A 19,280-nucleotide genomic window follows, 5' to 3' on the forward strand; every position below is an offset into this window, starting at 1 on the left:
TGTTTCTTCCTATTCCATCTCACCCAAAAACTGGAGTCCCAGCCTCTGCCCTGGGAGCCGTTGGGATGCCTCCCTGAGCCGGATATGGCCTCCCCAGCTAGATCCTCCCCATTCCTCTGCTCCTGGGCAGGCCCAGGCTCCTCCCTGCCTGGACCCCAGAAGGATCTCCTGGGGTTCTCCATCAGATCCCAACCACAGGCTTCCAGTCCCTGTAGCTTTCAGACTAGGGCACAGCTTTCAGGGAAGGAGGGACGGCTCCACCGAGCCTTGGCCACCTTTTGTCACTTTTCTTTACCTCTGCTGTCATAGCCCACCTTGAGTCAGACACAGGGCACCAATCCTGAGAGACTCCAATCCTGGGAGACAGGCCAATTCTTCCATCCAGCTCCTTGCAGGGAGTGTAGAAGACATGTGCACTGTGAACACTCCTCTCGCAGCCAGCGGCCCTCGGTGGGGGGCAGGTAGAAGCAGCCATAGAGGCAGCAGGGGATGCTGGACAGGATGAGTGTCTGGGCTGGGCCAAGTCTCCAGATGTAGAGCATGTGGGGTGTACAAGGCTCCAGTGGGCAGAAGTGGCCTTTCTGAGCCCTTGTCATGGCAGAGGGTCTGATGGAAAGGACACTGGGCTGGGAGGTGGGAAGCTTGGGTTCTTACTCAGTGGGGTCCCTGTATGCTGTAACCCGGAGCAAATTGGCTGGCCTCTCTGGACCTCAGTTTCAGCATCTGTAAGAGGAGAGGGCTGGGCTGCTGGCCCATGGACTGGGGAGGCAGGCTGTTATTGCTGTGAGCGCCACCTGAGTTCACCTGACTGCTGACAGCGTGGGCTAGGCGGCCTGCATCCTCCAGCCCTCACTGGACAGGGTCAGTGGACACCCATAAAGCTTTTGATGTATACTCCCTGCAGTCTGGTCTGGGTATCCTCCCTACACTGGACCCAGGGGCCTCTGGGAGCCCTATGGCTCTGATGTAGGATTCATTCATTCAATTAAGTGTTTTTTTTTTTTTTAAACTTTTATTTATTTTAAGTGTGTTTTTCCAGGACCCATCAGGTCCAAGTCAAGTAGTTGTTTCAATCTAATTGTGGAGGGTGCAGCTCACAGTGGCCCATGTGGGAATCGAACCAGCAACCTTGTTGTTAAGAGCCCTGTGCTCTAACCAACTGAGTTATCCGGCCGCCCCAATTAAATTTTGAGCACCTCTGACATGCCAGACCCTGGAAGTCTAAGGGAAGGTCACCAGGAACCCCTCAGTAGGTTGGGGCAGAGACTAGTGACTCTCCTGCGGCTCCACTCCCAGCTTCCCCAGGCCAGAACCCCCTGTCTACAGGTGGTACCCGACCGCATGGCCTTGTTGCCAGTTTCTCACACCACCTCCCCACGGTGCCTGCCTGTTTGTAGCTGAGCAAGAGCCCCCAGTCCTTTTCTAGGGCAGTCACTGCATTGGTGGCTTCCTGTTCGGATCCAAAGGTGTGAAGAGGGCAAGGAAATGACCTTGAGGAAGCCTCTGGGTCCCCTGAATGGCCTGTCCTCACATAACCCCAAGTTCAGGGCCTGCCCAGGGAGGTGGAAGTTACTTCAAGAAGACATCTGCCTCCTCTCTCCTTAAAGGAGAGTCCGCCCCTGGGGTGGGGTGTCTTCAGGCCGATGTGTGGAGTCAGCGTGGGGAGGGGTGTTGGCAGGGAGGGTCTGAGCCTCCTGATCCTTCGTGAAAGGAATCACCATCTCACTGTGACCACCCTGAGCACTGAGGACCCAGCCAAGCCCTTGTCCCCAGCTCTCAGATGGCAGTGGGTAAAGGGTATAGTGGGTTCAGATGGGTAGGGGCCACCACAGGCAAAGGGGTGCCAGGGGCGCAATGTGGGGCGGATGTAAGGGTCGGGGGCAGGGTTCCAGCCTCGCCCTCGCCCACGGCCTCTTTCTGCATTGCAGGAGCCTTCCTGTTAAAGATCTTGCTGTAGACAGCGCCTCTCCTGTGTATCAGGCTGTGATTAAGAACCAGAACAAGCCGGAAGATGAGGCTGATGAGTGGGCCCGCCGCTCATCCAACCTGCAGTCTCGCTCCTTCCGCATCCTGGCCCAGATGACAGGGACAGAATACAGTAAGTGAGGGCTGTGGGGGTGGGGCAGAAACGGGAGATGCTGAGGGGCCATGAGGATCCTGGGCCCTACTCCACAGTCCCACAGAAGCTAGGGAGTCAAGCCCCCCACCCTGGAAGACGAGCTGGCCTTCATAGGTAAACAGGGGCCTGCTGAGCCCCTTCTGGGGCAGGCAAACGATATCAGCCTTCTGCTCAGCTCCCTGACTCAACAGCAGGCAGAAGGCTAAACATGGTGCTTCCGGGTGAAATTACTGTCCAGAGCTGGGGTAAGAGGACCTCACTGGCCACACCTCTGACCATTCTCACCCAACTGCACCACTTCCTCTCCTGTCCCTTCTCCCCCTGCCCTCTGCTCAGCACACAGCCTTTCCTTTCCTGGGCTAGGGAGCAGTAACTGTTCAGCCATTGGTGGGGACTCAGTGCCAGCAGAGCTCTAGTGGCTTTTATTCCTTATGTTCCCTGTGATTCCTCCTGACCAGCAACTTTCTACCCACAGTGCAAGACCCTGACGAAGAAGCTTTGCGAAGGTCAAGGTAAGTGCCTGGATTCAGGCTCTGTGGCCTTGCCCCTCCTAACCCCATCCCTCTCTGGGCAGCCCCCCCAGGTCACATGACTTATGGAAAGAACCTCTCAAGTTCAGATATTTGGAAACTCCTAGCCCCTAAAGGGCTCCAGCAGATGCTGACATGGGGCATTTGTCCCGAGTCAGTGAGGTGGGTGCTAGGAGCTGTCTCTATCCCCTAGGCCCAGGCTGCAGGAGTGAGGACTCTGGGCTCTCCTGGCTCTGTCCCTGGGCAGGGGCAGGGCTGCTTTGGCCTTTGCTGGGCTGTTGAGAATGAGGGCATCTCTCCCTGTGAGGGCACTGGGCCAACTGCCTTACCTGCCCACCCTGTGAATCTGTAGGCTAGGCACTGGGAAGCAGGCACGAGGAGGGCTGTGCTGGGCACAGGTGCCTAACCCTTGGACTCACCTGTCCAGACACTGAGGTATTATTTCCATGAATTGCTCAAAGCACAACAGCTTCTGCAAGGAAGGACAAGCCTTGGGCATGAAGTGGGATTTGTGCAGGGCTAGGTGGCTCAAGGTCAAGCTATGGTCTCCGCAACACTGGAAGGCCTGAGGCCACAGCCACTAACTTACCACCTGTCCGGTGCTCCTGGACCTGGGCACAAGGGGGTCATGCTGCCCTGGAGCCCACTGGAACCCACTAGGGCCTTCCAGGGTAAGGCACGTTGCCCAGTGTGATGGTCTTATACTCCAGAGGCAAATGTGTCATCTGCATGTTCTTCCTGGGAGATTCTGTCTTGGGTCAGTGCATCCTGTGGTGGCCTCTGTGTGAGGCTGGGGCTCCGAGACACTCTTCCACCCTGGCCAAGCTTTCTGTACTCTCTAACCTACGTGTCCTGGCCACAGAACTGTGTGGAGAGTGGGCCTCTGGGGTCAGCTGGCGTTGGTGTGATATTTTCTTTTTGAACCTGTATTTTTGCCAATCCAAATTGCCCCTCCTCTTTGGCTGGGGCTTCCAAGCCTAAAGTGTGGTCCCCCAGGCCTCCTGCTGAGCACGCAGTCCCAGTAACAGTTCTTCTCCTGTCAGTGCCTGCAATGCGTCTACGCGCCTGAAGTGAGGTGATGTTTGATTTAGCTCACAAGTTAGTATCTAGCTATTTTAAGTGTGACTGAGCTCTCAGTACTCCCCGCTCCTATGCTCCGCTGCTCCTGTGTGCTGTTTCTGTGTTTGTCCCACCTCCCCTCTGAAGCCACTCACACAGACGCTCCAGTGAACAGTGCAGCCTTACCAAAGATAGAGGGGTTCTACAGCACACACACCATGGCAAACAACTTAAAAGTCCCCAGGTTTCTTCCATCAGGAAGCCAGCAGTGGTGTTTTCTGTCCCTCCCATGGGGCAACCCTGCCTTTCTGGCTTCTGCACCCCCTCTGGGGTCCTTCTGGTCACTTTATGTTCCTCCGGCCGGTCACTCTAAGCTTGCATCTTGTTAATCGGACACTGTTTAGAAGGCAGGAGAATATTGGTGGTGGTAGATGACAGGGAACTTCTGTTTTTTGTATTTCTCCTGGAATATTTGCAGGCACTGCAAAGTTAGGGGTGAGAACATGAAAGGAAGTATCAAGGATGGTCCTCAGGCCTCGTCTTTGGCCTCCCCCTTCTCAGCTTTCAGAAGCATCTTCCGGGGTGTGTTCTGCCTGGTCCTGCAAATAAGTGGGGAGGTTAGTCCTTCCCCCCGGGCCTAACCGCCCACAAGCTTGGTTCACTCACCAGCAGAAGGCAGGGGGACTTGGAATCTTGAGAACTCTGTTGCGAGTCTTAGGGGCTCTCCCGCAGCTACTGTAGGGTTTTGTTGTAGGGAAATCTGGAACAAGGGCCAAAGAGGAGGCTCCAGCCTGCTTCCTCCCTCATTCCCAGGCCCCCAACCAAGAAAGCAGTCCCCCCCCCCACCTGTAGACATTGTGCCACCATCAGCTCCTCCCTTTGGGGTCTCTGGCTGTTCAGTGAAGGCTCTGGGACAAGGTTTCTGCTCAGGACTGGAGGGGAATAAGCCTCCTGCTCCTCTCCCTTTTCCTGACTTTAATTTCTGGAGGGTTGTCCTCATAGCCTCCCCCAAAATGCCCAATCTCCCCATGGCCACAGGAAGAGGGTGGGCGTTTTCATTTCACAAAATCCCAAGCAGCCTGTGGATCTTGGGGGTGGGTATGGGGGTGCAGTGGCTGCAGAGGTTCACCTCTGTTTGTGACCAAAGTTTGAAGTAGTGGCTATGGCTCCTGGTCACAGCTGGGGCCCGGGGCTCACCCAAGTGGCCATCTGAGCAGAAGGGAACATGCTTGTCCCCACCCTGAGTCCAGGCTGGTCACAGGTCTTGCTCCCCAAGGGGGCTGAGCCCCACTTCCCTCTGTCCCCACTCCCAAGTTGGAAGCTGCACTCCCATACCTTGACTCATCTTGTTGCCTGAGGGCAGCCACATCCTCCTTCTCTTTCTCCCAATTCGTTGGTACTCACAGTGAGGAGTCTAAGGGTTTCTCTGAAGGCTGAGTCTCCCCAGAGGGGCTTCACACTTCCAAATGTCTTACTCCAGCAGAGCCTGAGTTTGCCAAACCCTGGGCCCCAGCAGCCTGTGCACGGCGACAGCCTATATAGGTTTGTACACGTCCAGAGGTGCTTTCTCCTTCCTGTTGCTGTGTGGTGGGAAAGCTGGCAGTAACGCTGCATGAGTGGTGTCAGGTGTTCTGTACCAGGCAGTGGCACTGGTGGCTAGAGGGCAAGTGTAAGTCTGCATGTTACAGAACCCTGCAAACTGTCCCCTCACCTGTGGCTGCTCGGCCTCCTGGGTCTTTCACGCCCCACAGAGTCCCAGAGCATCCCACAGCTCTGCCCTTCCCTCTCTTCTTCTCCTCTGGGCCCTGGCTCCCTATGCTCTGATGATATCTCTGGTACCTGGTAGCAGGTAGCTTCCCTTCGAGGCTCTAGCGCCCATCTATTGGCCAGCCCAGGCAGAACCTAATCTCCAGAGACCCTGTATTTATAGGTGAGGCAGGGCGGGCTCCTGAACAGCCCAGGCATCAGCCGTGGATTTGGCTCCCATCCCAGGAAAGACCCAGCACCTTAGCAAACTGCCCAGGTGGGCATAAACACTAGCCTCCTGCCAGATTCCCCACGGGACCTGCTCTAGCGAGTGCAGGAGTGCTGTGGCTCCCAGCCTCCTCTGTCCTCTGAATAACAGAGCACCAATAGTGCCTCCATCCAAAAGCTGAGCCTCCATCTCAGAGAGGTCACCACAGCTTCCCTCTGACTTTGGGAAGGCATTCTGGGCACTCATGGCTTGGAAGGTTCGGTCCACGTGTGGCAGCCCTGATGGGACTGGGAGTAGGAAAAGCCTAGCTTTGTCCTAGGCAGGGCTTGAATCTGTGAGGCATCTGGACCCCACTGCCTGGGTGTAACCATCCTGGAGGACCACAGTGTGTAGCCCAGACATTCCCTGGCCCCGCCTTGTGGTGCAACCATCTATAGGTGCAGTCTCTGTTTACCTGATGCTCACCTACATAAAGAATCTGTACCTCTCTGAGTCCCCAAGTCTTAAGGAGCAAAGTTGATCTGAGTGACGGGTTCACAGAGGAGTTGAAAGTGAGGCTTGCCTTGCACACGTCTCTGCAGACAACATACAAACCCTCCCAAGTCCCTTCTCCATTTTGTAACCATCTGAGGTTCTCTTTCCTCTCCTCACCCCACCTCCCCTTCCAACAGAGAACAGGACTCCCTGGTTCCTCCCTCCTCCCCCTGCAGTGCCCTCTTCCCTCCCTGTTCATATTCAGCTGTCCCTGCTCACGTGGCTGACTCCCATGGTGCCACATGACTCAGGGCCCTCTCTCAAAGGGAAGCCTCGTGAGGAGCAGTGGGCAGCTATGGGTAGCAAAAGTTACCTGCATTTTGTGGATTTGTTTGTCCTCAGTGTTCAGCCAGCCTAGCAAGTTTGAAAACCACACCTGGAGAGGCCAGCACAGCCCTAGATACCCCCTGAGCAGCTGCTGTGGGTGTACCAGGATCTCTCTCCCTTTCTCTCTGTCTTCGCCTCTCTCTTCCTCTCGTCTTCGCTCTTTTCTCTGGCTGGCTGTGAATTTCCAAACAGCTCTAAGCAAAGCAGGCTCACTAGACTTGTGGCTCTCCAGAACTGTCCCTGTCCTGTCACTGAGCACTGATGCAATGGCTGCAGACCTGGCTGGACAAAGTGGCTGCCTCTGTGTCCTGGTTGGGGGGTCTGTCTGGGATGGTGGATTGTTGCTACTTCCGTGCCGTCAGCAGGTGTGCGTGGGCCCTGCCGCAGGGCCTCTATCCCTTCTCCCTGACCTCAGAGAAGCAGGTAGCGAAGATGCCGGCACTGAGATTGTGGTTCCGATGCTGAGTGTCCGGGTGGCTTTGGGCCATTCATGATGTCTCTGGGCCTTGGTTTCCTCTTGGTGTTAGGAAAGCTTGGACTCGACTGGTGGTTTTCAAATATGTTATCAGCGGGTCCCTTTTGTCCAACAGAATCTCACACAGAGACCCAGTATGCAGGACTCAAGGTGTGTGTGGGGGCAAGTCCACCAGGTAATACAGGTGCAGGAAGGTGGCCAGGTGTAAATGTGTGGACACGGGACTATTACCACGGAGAAATGTGAGACTGGCACTGCCCCATCCTCTGATTTCTAAAGACCTAGAGCTGATCTTCTGATTTTTATATGCTGGCAATTTATTTATTAAACCCTTTATTTTGAGATCATTGCAGATTGGCATGCAGTTGTAAGAAATAATACAGAGAGATCCTATGTACCCTTTACCCCCAATGGTAATGTCTTGCAAAACTACAGCACAATATTGCAACCAGGGTATTAACTCTGATACAGTCAAGTACAGACTATTTCCATAACCCGAGCATTGCCCCATGTTGCCCTTTTATAACCACACCCACCTCCCTACCGCACACCCTCTCCCTAACTTGTGGCAACCACTAATCTGTTATCTGTTCTCCATTTCTATAATTTTGTCATTTTAAGAATGTTGTATAAATAGAATCATAAAGCCTGCGACCTCATGAGATTGGATTTTTCAGTCAGCCAGATTCCCTGGGGATTCACCCACGTTGCTGAGTGTAGCAGTGGTTTATTCATGTCTTTTTATTGCTGAGTGGTATTCCATGGACTGGATGTAGCAATTAATTTCTAAAATGAGTTTTAAACATTGTCCAGGTTAAATACATGGCGTTTGTGGCTGGATGTGGCCTGGGCCAGCAGCGTGCCCCTCTCTGGAGGACGTTAGAACTCCTCCAGCCTGGTGGGGAAGGCGGGGAGTGGTTCTAGGATTCTGGCATCTGTGTCACTGGCCTCCCCCAGGCATACCCTCTCCTCCATTTCTTTGTTTCTGGCTGCTCCTTGCCTGCTTTGTCCTGTGCCCTCGGCCCAGCAGGCTGTGGGTTGAATCGCAGAGGCCCTGCTGGTGGGAAGTAGCAGGAAGTCCTGTCCCTCTGTATGTGTGCCACGGCCTTGTGAGTATGTGTGTGCACACGTGTGCCTGGCTGTGCTCAGGCCTCACAGGGCAGGGGCAGTTGGTGGTATTGGAAGACTTCTCTCTGGGGACAGAAAAATGTTGGCAGAGCCTGGGGCGACATAGGGAGGTGACAGATCTGCTCACCAAGCCTTATCACAGGGATAGGTGTTTCTCCTTCTTTATGCCCAGCTAGGGGACAGAGACCATTCTAGGCCCACCTGCCTATGTGGTTCAGCCCGAGAGCTCACAGCCAAAGCAGCCCTGCCCAGCGCTAATGACATAGGACAGGCAGAACCCAGAGGCCTCCCTTTGCCCAGCCTGCCCTCAGGCCCTCTAGCCAGGCTCCTTCTCCATGTCCTCCCACTCAAGTCAGGGACTTTAGCCCCTCCATCCTGTTCCTTGGGACTGCGGTCTTGCCCTCAACCCAGGGCTGACCACTTGGAAAGTACCCCCTGGATGGCAAAGCCTCTCCAAGCCAAATTCTCCCCTCCCATACCCTCTGCCCCAGCTATCAGACAGGGGAATGGCGGACACATTCCCTAATCCCTTTCTTTCTTTCTCTCTTCTCTCTGTCTCTCTCTGTCTCTGTCTCTCTCTCTGTGCCACAGGGAAAGGTTTGAAACCGAACGTAACAGCCCACGTTTTGCCAAATTGCGCAACTGGCACCATGGCCTTTCAGCCCAAATCCTTAACGTTAAAAGTTAAAAGCTGTCTGGAGTCCCCCCCACCCCACTTCCTCCCCACAGATCTGGCATGTGAGCCCCATGGTGATGCTTGAGAATGTAGAGCTGTGGGGGTATCTTAAATAGGCAAGTGCAGCAGTCTTGCTCTCTGTCCCCCACCCCCAGAGCTGACGGCCAAGGCCCGGCCCCTGTGCAGACTGCACCCATCCATCCCACCCCTCAGTGCAACCCTCACCACCCCCCAAACAGCCCAAGCCTCTGCTCTCCTGCCCAGGGCCTTAGCCATACATCAGAGAGGATGTGATGAGGAGTGCTGGCGTAACACCCCAGAACCAAGGGAAACAGAACATGCCACTGGTCAATTTCCTACCAACCTCAACTCCTGGGAGAGGCACCCCAGCCTAGTGCCATCATGAAAGGAGTTGCCCATAGATTAGGGTCCTGGGAAGATGCTGACTCCTTGTCCCTACTTACTCCCTTGTTGCCCTCTGGAGCCCCAACAGCCTGGAACAGGGTTTTCTGCGGAGGAAATGGAAGTCCCAGGTAGATGAGGCAGAGGTCCCTCCTGGCTGTGGCGAGATTGGGCCATGTGCTCGCCTCTCTGTACTGTGTGTGCTAGCTCCCTAGTTCTCTCTCCTGTACATATAAGCATGCTTGTTCTGAAATAAAGAGGATTTGAAATGAACCAAAGCAGCCCCAGTCATGCTGTACCACCTGAGAGGAGCATGTCTAAGACGAGGAGAGGACAGGCACATCCAGAAGAGGGGCAGGGGCAGTGCCTACTGGGGCTAGGACCTGGTGCAGCTCTGCCCTCCACTGATTCCCAACCTCGAGGGAACCACCTGAGCTGCAAGCTCAGGCTGGCAAATGGCGGGTGGGAATCTGTGCTGTGGCCAGACGGGCAGCCTTAGCCTCCCGCGGGCAAGTGTGTATCGGTGGGTACCTGAATGCCCCCTGCCTTGGCTCCCATGCCCAGCTGCAACCAGCAGGCCAAGCCATCCATTGCTCCCCATCAGAAAGCAAGCGACAAACCCTCTCCCAGGAAGGTGCTGTTCATGCTCAGCCCTGCTCCAGGAGGTGGGCTCAGGGGCGCAGGAAGGCATGCCTGGACTAAGGAGAAGGTCACAGAGCTGCTGGGGGTCCTGGGTGGGCCGGGATCATGGCCCAGGGGAGAAGCGGTGGAAGATGTGCCTGGTGGAGTCTTGCTCAAGTGGCAGGAAGGCAGAGAAGACCTCCAGCTGGGTCTTGCCCCTGGCCCCCACCTACCTGTGGTCTTGCCCTGGTCCTGAGCATTTTGGAAGGGCCAGGCTGGCAGGCTCATATCCTCTCCACCTCCTGTCTACCCATCAGCCTGGTCCCTGGTTGCAAGAACCACCAGCTGATAACATGAGACCAACGACATTTAGCACATAAAGGCAGACGCTGAGGCCAATCCCTCAGAACTTCCCGCTGTGGCTGGACTGGGCCAGAGCCTCACTCCCACTCCTGCTATCTGGGCACAGGCTTTCTTTCTGCCTCCAGGGACCTTGGCAATCCCATCAAGAAGGGCTGGCTAGGGAGATGGTTCTATCCTGCCCACCACCCTAAGATGCTTCCCACCAGCCTGTTCCACTTTGGCTTCCCATCTCTTCCTGCCTCTAGCAGTCTGACTCCAGAGCCAGGGCCAGGCAGGGCAAGCTGGCTGAGGATCAACAGAGGTGATGGGGGCATCCTGGAGCACACTCACATTTAGCTGAGCGTTTACTGCGGACTTTTAAGGTCCAATGGTGGGTTGTGGGGCCGGGGGCTGCCAGACAGAGAGAGGTCCCAGGCAGTGGTTGTTCTGAGGCTGGCAGAAGGACCTGAGCCAATCAGGCAGAACTGGTAGCCGCACAATGCCCTGGCCCTGGCCCCCAGCCTGTCAGAGCCATCTTGAAGCTCTGGAAGGCTCTCATTTGCTTTCCAGCCTGCCTGGTGCCTCCCTGTGACCCCAGGCCCCTGCAGGCAGTGCCTCAGGTGGCCCCAGGCCAGGGGTCTGCATCACGCCCTCTGGAGTAAACAGGAAAGATGTCTTCATTCAGCCTTCCATGCCCATGGGCATTAGTCAAGGCAGCACGCGTGGCTGCTGTGGGGGTCAAAGAAATCCGAAAGGGCTAATGTGGATGTAACTGACATGGTGCAAGGTTGCTCAGGTGAGATCCAGAGATGGGGAGCGCCCTGCCCCCTCTGCCCCCCTCGACTGCAGGACCGGAAAAGGCTTCCTGGAAGAAAGCGTCTGTGTGTCTGATCCTCAAGAACAGTTAGGATTGGGGCATGTGCAGTTAGGGAAGGCTGGATAGGTACTCCAAGCAAGGGGAGCAGAGGTGCTGATGAGAAGAGGTGTCCCAGAACCCCGAGCTAGTCATTTTGGCGGGAATGGAGGGACGGCAGAGGATGTTTTGGTTATTAGTGGTCCAGAGCTGGGATGTTGGCTATGGGATTTTGACTGGATTCTGAAGGCAATACTGAACTAGCGAAGACTGCTGGGCATCGTTCACACTGCAGCTGTGGGGACTGCTGTGCACGTGCTCGAGCGCTGTCATTCGCGTAGACTATGTGTTAAAGGGCCTCCTGGAGTTGTGCAGTGCAGTGCAGCGGCCCTGCTGCAAAGTGACATGGTCAGGTCCGCCCTAAGCAATAGCCATCAGGCTGCAAGATGAAACACCAGCTAGGTGGGCGGCAAGGGCACGATTTCAAGAGCAACCATCTGATTGGTGTTCTGTCATTATCCAACCAACGAGATATTCGTATTCCATTCTTGTAACTAACACAAATAGCAGCATCGCCCCAATAATGGCAGCCACCCCCCAACACTATCAACTGCAACACCTCGACCACCACCGACAGTTCCAGCCTGAGCCCAGTGATCACAGACTCCAAGCCTAGCACCACCACCAACACAAGGCCTTTCCATACATATCATTGCCATCAATGAAAGCATCAACCAAGGGCCACCACAGCAGAGCAGGGCACAGGGTTGGCACACTCCACCTTAATGCCAACTGGGTGGAGGGAAGAGATGGGCTGAAAAGGGGACAGTAGCCAGGCTGTGTTTCTCGCCTGGCCACACGCTCCCCACGCAGCCGTGAGCAGTTGAATATAGTTGGTTTGGTTTGGATTTTGCTTATTTAAAGTGAATTATGACTGAGGCAGGAGGCAGCTATAGAATCCTAAACCAGGCTGAACTGATTTCACGAGCACTGTCTTTAGGACTGAAGCCAGGGCCAAGTAAATTCTCTTCATGCTGGCTCTCTGAGATACCCTCCTTGGGTTTTGGGGGCTCATGAGACTTCAGGCAGTAACTGGCCTAGACAAGATCCTTCAGGATGCCCTTCAGTGCTGCCCCTACTCCCCAAGGCCCTGGCTGCTTGGCGTCTGCAGACCATGGTCCTAGAGAGGATGTCCCTCAGCAAGACCCCCAGGGGCGTGCTCCCGTGCATGCCCTTTGTCCTGGCCCTGAAGTAGCTCATGGGTTTTCCTAGGACCCACGTCCAACTCCAACTTCACCACCACCACCACCACCCCCATATTCCAGGGTTCATTTGGAGCAATGTCTGAGGATAGCACCAGGTACGCTGGTCTGACAGGGAATTGGAGCAAAGGGAACAGGCAAAGCAGCTTCCTATTTGTCCGGCAGCCCAGACATTATCATCGCTCCTGTCTTGAGTGGTGTCCTCAGTTCCCAGAAGCCCACAGGGTCAGGGAGAAGCAAATAACAGAGACTGGGTGTCCTCTGTCAGCCTGGGCCTTCGTAGGCCATACTTGCCCATGCTCTGAGGACGCTCTAGCAGCCAGCTCAGCGATATGGCTTCAGGACCTGCAGCTACTTCTCTGAGGTAGCAGCTACTTCTCTGAGGTAGCTGCTTCATGGGAGTAGGTTCCAGAAGCCAGGTTCTTTCATGGAGGATGAGTGAGTGGCCTCATAGAAAGGCCAGGGCTGGGCACTGCTGCAGGCCTAAGAATTGGGCTGCCTAAGGCCCTCCCTCTGAACTACCACTAAGCTGGGAAAGGGATGGTCCTTGTCCATCCTGGAGGCTTCCCACACAATCTCAGAGAAGAGTATTGCTCCATCTCATGGGGCAGTCAGCCCACAACCGCGCGAATTCCCCAGCTCGCTTCTTCCCCAGCCCTCTCACATGCCTTTCTCTGCCATACGCTGTGCTAGATGGAGGACAGCACCTCAGCGATGCTTTGGTAAATAGCTCCTGGCCCTCTGGCATCCCCGTCTGGAACAGACCTCTGTAGCACCTTGTTACTCAAAGTGTGGTTCATGGACCAGCAGTATTAGCATCACCTGGGAGCTTGTTAGACTCTCAGCCTCACCCAGACCTACTGAACCAGAAGCTGCATTTTAACAAGATTCCCAGGCAACTTGTCTGCATATTAAAGTCTGAGAAGTGTTACAGTGATTAGGGCTCACACCCTCCTCTGGTACTTGGCAGCTGTGTGATGTTTTAGCAGAGATTCAGTCTCTGTGGACCTCAGGTTCCTCATCTATAAAATCAGGATCTTGATACTAATCTCCCAGCAAGGTTGAAAGGATCAAATGCAGTAATGCTTATCCAGCTGTGAGCACCAGGCCTGGCATGTGGTCAGCACTCACAGAGGGAAGATGATTATTCCACTTCTTTCAAATAAGAATAGTACCTTTTGTTGGGGAAAGATTATACTTGCCTGACTGTAAGAAGTTTCTTTTTTCCTCCCTGAACGGCCACTTGTGGTACTGGGTAAGGCTCCAAACGCCCCTCAGTCAGATCCTGCTGTCACCACCCAGACGTTCTAGGAGTTTCAGCCATGCAATTCTCTGTCCCCATTCCCTCATTTTTAAAATAGAGTCGCTAATATCCACATCAGAGGGCAGTTGTGAGAAACTGCAGATGTGTACCGCATAGTGCCAAGTCAGAAAATGAATTACATGGCATGGGACAGCCATTCCCACCTGCAGGAGCTGCCGTATCCTGTTGTTATTGTAACAAGTACTAATCTTAATCCAATGACCTGGATGAACAAAGAATGTGCATATCTTTGCTTTCCTGTCATTTAATTTGTATTCTCTGCCCCATTTCACAGGTGGCAGAAATCTAATCCCATCAACTCAGGTTCTGATGCTCCTCTCTTGCTTGGAATGTTTTGGGGAAGAGGCACATACATAATAGCAAGGCGGGTAGGGTGGGGCATCCGGGCACCTGGTCCTTGATAATGGTCCACCTGTGCTGGCATCTGCGGGGATATCTCCATCCCGTCTGGTCACGCTGGTCCACACTGGCACAGCAATCACCCCTTTTGTTCCCAATTACAGGGCCTTGCAGATGGGCAGGCACTCAGGGCCATGTCCAGGTCACCTTGGGTGTATGGAAAACCCTCTATAGCTGCTCGAGCACAGGATAGCCTGGGGATCTTTGGGCTGTCTTGGGTCCACCTGCCCCTTCACCATGGACATGGAGATGCTGGGGTCCTGCAATCTCCCCAGAGTTTACGCAGAAGGAGGACACAGCTGCCTCTATTCTCAAACCCCGCCGCCACCACGTTGCCACTTTTCCGGTCTAGATAATGGTGATCTCCCTGGGATGGTAGCTTTTATCTTCCAAATGTATTGTGAGTGCAAAGTCCTTCGCAGGCCAAAGCTCAGGCTCTCACCGTTCCAGAGCCAAGCTCTTGACCCTCAAATATCTGACCTCTGCTTTTCTTATCCATCATACCTTCTCAAAGGCAATGTGTGCCTCTGACCCAATGGAGAAGGGAGAAAGAAAAACAGGACTGGTTGATAATTCAATCTACTTTTCCACCACACTGTGTTTTTGTAATACCTACTCAGACAGAAAAATTAGGAAGTACACAAAAATGGGTGGGGGAAATCGCACCAGGCTTGAGAATAATTCTGATGTAACTGATCCTCCTTGTGGTCTGAGCCTTTCTCTCTTGGGGTCCGGTGCGAAGGTGGTGGTGGGGGGCTCTTTCCCTGAGCCTGGGGACATGCCTTCTGGAAGATCCTGCTCTGTTGGCAGTACTGACGGTGCCTTCTGCCCAGCCTGCCTCTGCTGCATCCACCCCTCCACCCCATGCAGAGGGATCCCCTTGACCTGTTGTCTTTCTCGATCCCGCCTCATCAGCACCCCTGTTGAGCATGCTCCAGTGTGCACCAGCCAGGCCACCACCCCGCTGCTGCCCGCTTCTGCCCAGCCACCTGTTGCTGCCTCTCCCAGCGCAGCCTCGCCACCCCTGGCCGCTGCCCACGCTGCCACCGCCTCTGCCGCAGCCCCTGCCTCAAGCGCTGCAGACAGTCCAAGGTAACTGGCCCACTGGTGCCAGCCCTAGCCGTGGGGAAGGGAGACAGGAAAGGCCTCACCCTGGGTCCATCTGTTGGCAGCTGGGTCTGGCCCTCAGAAAGGCCCATCCAAGGTGGTTAGGAGCCCGGGGCCCCGGGAAAGGCTAGCACTACTTGCTGCAGAGAGTAAAGGGGAGTGCACTGCAGGGCTGAGGACAGACGCAGGGATGCGTGCTGCCCTGCCCTCCATGCTCTAGTGAGAGTGGTAAAAGACACACACACACACACACACACACACACACACACACAGAGATAACAAAGCGAGATGGTGTGGGAAGTCTGTGTTCCTGGAACTGTGATTAGGGAGAATGAAAGTTGTCCCTGTGGGAAGTCAAGGAAGGCCCATGGAGGAGGGAGCATTGGCCTGGGTACAGAAGGCAGGTCAGATATTTAGCAACTAACTTGCCCTTGTCCCTTAGCCTCTCCTCGATGGAGAAGCACCCTAGAGACACCTGGTGCAGTGGGATTTAAATCTCTACATCAGAAAGTGACTGAACTTTTCTGAACCTCAGTTTTCTCATCTGCTAAGACATTTAATGCAACATCTATTTTATAGGGTTGGGATAGAAAAACTGTACATAAAACCCCTAGCACATAAAATGCTCGCCTAGACTGCAAGTTACTGCTTTCCAGCCTGCCCTCCTGGATACCCAGCAAAGGTGGGGGCAGGGTGTGAGAAGGGTGCAGGAGGTGCTGGGAGATGGAGCAGCCAGGCAGTGTGACAGGCTGGGCACCCAGCTCTTTCTGGGCTGTGTGGAGCTATCAAGTTGGCATTAGGGTCAGAGCCAGCTTTCTCAGTCTCCCACGCTCCCCTCCCAGGGTTTTGCTGGAAAGGACATGCCTCTCTGAGTCAGGGTGCACAGGTCCCTGGTGCAGCCTGACGTGGACAAAGGGTGGGCAGAGTGGCCCACAGGCTTGTGGGCTGCACCCCCACCCCCAGGGCTGCACAATGACCCAGGTGGTGCTGAGCTCAGCCTTTCCCCAGCCCAACTCAAGCCTCAAGGGTGAGACTCCCCAGGCCTCCAGGGCTTGTCCTATCCCCACTTCCTGAGGGCACTTAGCAAGTGCCCCTCTGCACACCGCAGTCTCTTCAAGTAAGGGCACCAAGAAGAACCTTAGAGGAGGGTAAGAAATGTCTCTGTTGCTGAGTGGGAAGATGCCTCCCCAGTTTGGATGGGGGAGCTCTAGATGCTGTGGCCCTGCTCAAGGGCAGGCTCCAGCACCACACTCCAGGCCTCTGTGTCCTGGGGCCCTCGGGACTCCCTCAACAGGGCAAACCCTTCCCTCACTTTGCCTTGCAAAGAGAGATGAGGCCTGGGTGCAAGTTGGAGAGAGACCGGGAATACTCCCAGCATCAGGCTGGAGCAGAATGGATCAGGGGACCACACTTGGGGCCCAGCTACCTCTCCTTCTTGCACAAGGGCTGGATGGAGCTAGAGGAAGCAAGTGGGAGGCAGATGGCCACCCAGCCTTTCATCAGAAAATGGCCTCAGAATTCTTGCTGGATGTCTTAAGCCTCTGCTACCTCCCTCAACACCAAACACTGACACAGGATCTGTCGCTCCTGGGATGCTAGGAAAGCATCCTCCACTGGCGGGGAAGTCTGGCTAATATACACTGAGTTGGCCTTCTCCCACCACAGTGGCAGCGGGGCACCCTGTGGGCACTGCCTCTTCCTTTTCCATTGAGGTCCCTATTCCACTGGTCTTAGCAGGGGTTGATCTGAGAAAGGCAGGCAGGCCCAGGAAGGGGTGACAATGGCCTCACTCAACCAGAAACATGGCAACGTGGCAGGGCAAGTCTGCACACCGCCCATGTCTGGGATGCTGGCTGTCTGAGGCTCATTCCGCCTCCGCACTGTCTGGGGCAGCACCACACGCCTTTCTCCATCTTGGCAGTAGGTTCTTAGCTTGGGCCTCTCCCTGCCAGAGCCCTAGAGAAGAAGGTACATCCTTATCCTATAACTCTGCCCAGAATGATGCACAGGCCCTGGGCCCATGGGGAACAAGTGGAAGGAAGGCAGGAAGCCATGGGCAGAATATTTCCAGAGGCTCACTTCTCTAGCACCCCATCAACGACCCGTTGCCCTCGGTGTGGTCACACAGTCCCTGTTGGGATCTGAAAGATGCAGGGAGAGACCAGGGACATGTTCTGTAAGGTGTATATTAGTTTTAAATGCAAAAAAAAATGGGGGGTTTCACAGACAAATGAAACTGGGAAACACTGGATCAGACAAAGTTTAATGGGCTGCTGAACTGCAAGAGTTCTTGGAGCCTTTAGCTCTCCAAGAGGAGAGGCCAAGTACAGCATTTCCTGAGGGCAATGAACTGGGATACCTTTTTTTTCCATCTCTTTGGTCCCATGGTCCCTGGATCACAAGTAGGAAAAGACTGTTCTAGGCCTCCTGGCAGCAAACCCAGTGAGAAGCAGGCAACAGGAATTCTATATGGAAGAGAAGCATGTGTGTGTGCGTGTGCGTGTGTGTGTGTTGGGAAGGAGGAGTCTCCTGCCTTTTCATGAGCCCTCCCTGGAGCACTCTTGCCCAGAAACCTGAGACTTTGCTGCTCTCTCCAGCAACAATAGAAAGGTCTGGGGGTGGGGGCCAGGTGGTGTGAAGCTGTGAGGTGCCCCAGAAGGCCAGAAGGTTGAGGGTGTGGGGCATCTCCAACCACCTCCGTCTCTCTCCTCCCTCCTGCCTCTGTCCCTTCCAGTCCCAGACCCACCCTGGCAATCTCTCCCTGGATGCGTGAAAGGTTTTCATGCATCTTCTTGTCCAGCTGGTGGCTTACCAAACTCACTGAAACTTAGCATCCAAGGAGCAGCGTCCTCCCCTCTAAGACCCCCTGGAATATTTCCTTCACAGCCTCTGGCAGCTGTCGGAGATCATCTCTGTCATGTTTCCTCCTCGCAGAGGCCCCTGAAGACTGGAGAGCCAACCTGCCATGGCTGCAGGCCCCAGGGCCTGGGTGGGGCTGTCTTTCTGTCTTCTAACTCTTCCCCCCTTGGTTCCAGGCCCCAGGCCTCTGCCTGCAGTCCAGCCAAGGCGACCTCTCCAGCACCTGCCACCCATACATACAGCGAGGCCCCAGCAGCCCCTGTGCCCAAGCCCCGGGTTGTCACCACTGCCAGCATTCGGCCTTCTGTCTACCAGCCAGGTGAGAGGCAGAGTGGGAGGGGAGGCTGTCAGACTGAGAGTGGGCCCCAGGGGTCAGCCCCAAGGCCACATCCCCAGAAGGATGGTGGTCAGTGAAGCCCTGCTAATGAGGTTCAGCCCTCCTTCCCCCAATTGTGGGCCAGTCCTATGGAGCCTGCCTCTGGCCCTGGGGAGAGAGGTGGGCAGTGCCAGGTAGGGATGGAGCCTCCCAGCTCTTAGGAAGACACTCCTGGCTGGGGATTTTTCAGGCTCAAGTTGAGGGAAGAGGGTTTAAAGGGAGGAGCTTGTTCCTCTGGGAGTCTGGGTCTGGCTCAAGCTGGAGGACGGGCAGCTCTACCAAATATGCCATGGGTTTTGGACAGACCTACTGCATCATGGTGTGATCCTGGGCAAGCTGCTCAACCTGTCCAGTCTTTGGTTTCCTCAGCTGAGGCAGTATAACTCCAGGCATGGAAAGCATAGGTGAGACAGCAGAGTGGCCAGCCAGGGTTTGCTGGTGACTGAACTCACTGGCTGTCTGCTCCACCGCTCTGGTCTCCACCCTCTTCACTGCCTAGGACCCCCTTGCATGACCCTCTCTCTACTAGCCAAAGTTGGGCCTGCTCCCCAGAGCCCCAGGGCAATTCTCAGGCTGGCTTGCACCCTGCCTTCCCCTGCCCACCCCTTTTCAGTAAACCTAAGAGCTCTTTAACAGGTGTTTTCCCAGGCTTGGGGGAGGTCCCGAGTACCCTGGTCTATAAGATGAGCCCATAGGAGGGCTCCTGGCATCCAGGCCCCGGGTGCTAATACCACCATGTATCTCCTTCCGACTGGATTCTGACTCTGAATTCCAGGAGGGCAGGGCTATGGCAGATTGCCTCCACTGTATCTCCGGCGCCTGACTCAGGTCTGGCACAGAGCAGCTGCTCCGCAAAGGAGGTGAATAAGAACAAATGAATGAATGAATGCTGGTGAAAATTGCAAGCATCCC

At 55.0% G+C, this 19,280-nt stretch overlaps 1 protein-coding gene across 10 annotated transcripts in view; it reads left to right on the plus strand.

The window, feature by feature from the left end:
• The window catches only part of LDB3 (LIM domain binding 3), a 60,568-nt gene that overhangs the window by 20,295 nt on the left and 20,993 nt on the right, over nt 1-19,280 (plus strand). For 5 of the 10 annotated variants that reach the window (XM_088792111.1, XM_074337204.2, XM_074337205.2 and 2 more), the window contains 4 exons: nt 1,929-2,098; nt 2,595-2,631; nt 14,942-15,118; nt 18,169-18,311. In XM_088792111.1, the coding sequence (XP_088648237.1) occupies nt 1,929-2,098; nt 2,595-2,631; nt 14,942-15,118; nt 18,169-18,311 (527 nt within the window). Of the gene's footprint in view, nt 1-1,928; nt 2,099-2,594; nt 2,632-8,738; nt 9,499-14,941; nt 15,119-18,168; nt 18,312-19,280 lie in introns of those variants that run through there. The other 5 variants (XM_074337207.2, XM_074337208.2, XM_019716125.3 and 2 more) reach the window with 2 other exon arrangements.

This window comes from Rhinolophus sinicus, chromosome 15 (assembly GCF_057876585.1).
Source record: "Rhinolophus sinicus isolate RSI-liver-muscle chromosome 15, RSI-T2T, whole genome shotgun sequence".
In the NCBI taxonomy this organism is placed as follows: Eukaryota; Metazoa; Chordata; class Mammalia; order Chiroptera; family Rhinolophidae; genus Rhinolophus; species Rhinolophus sinicus.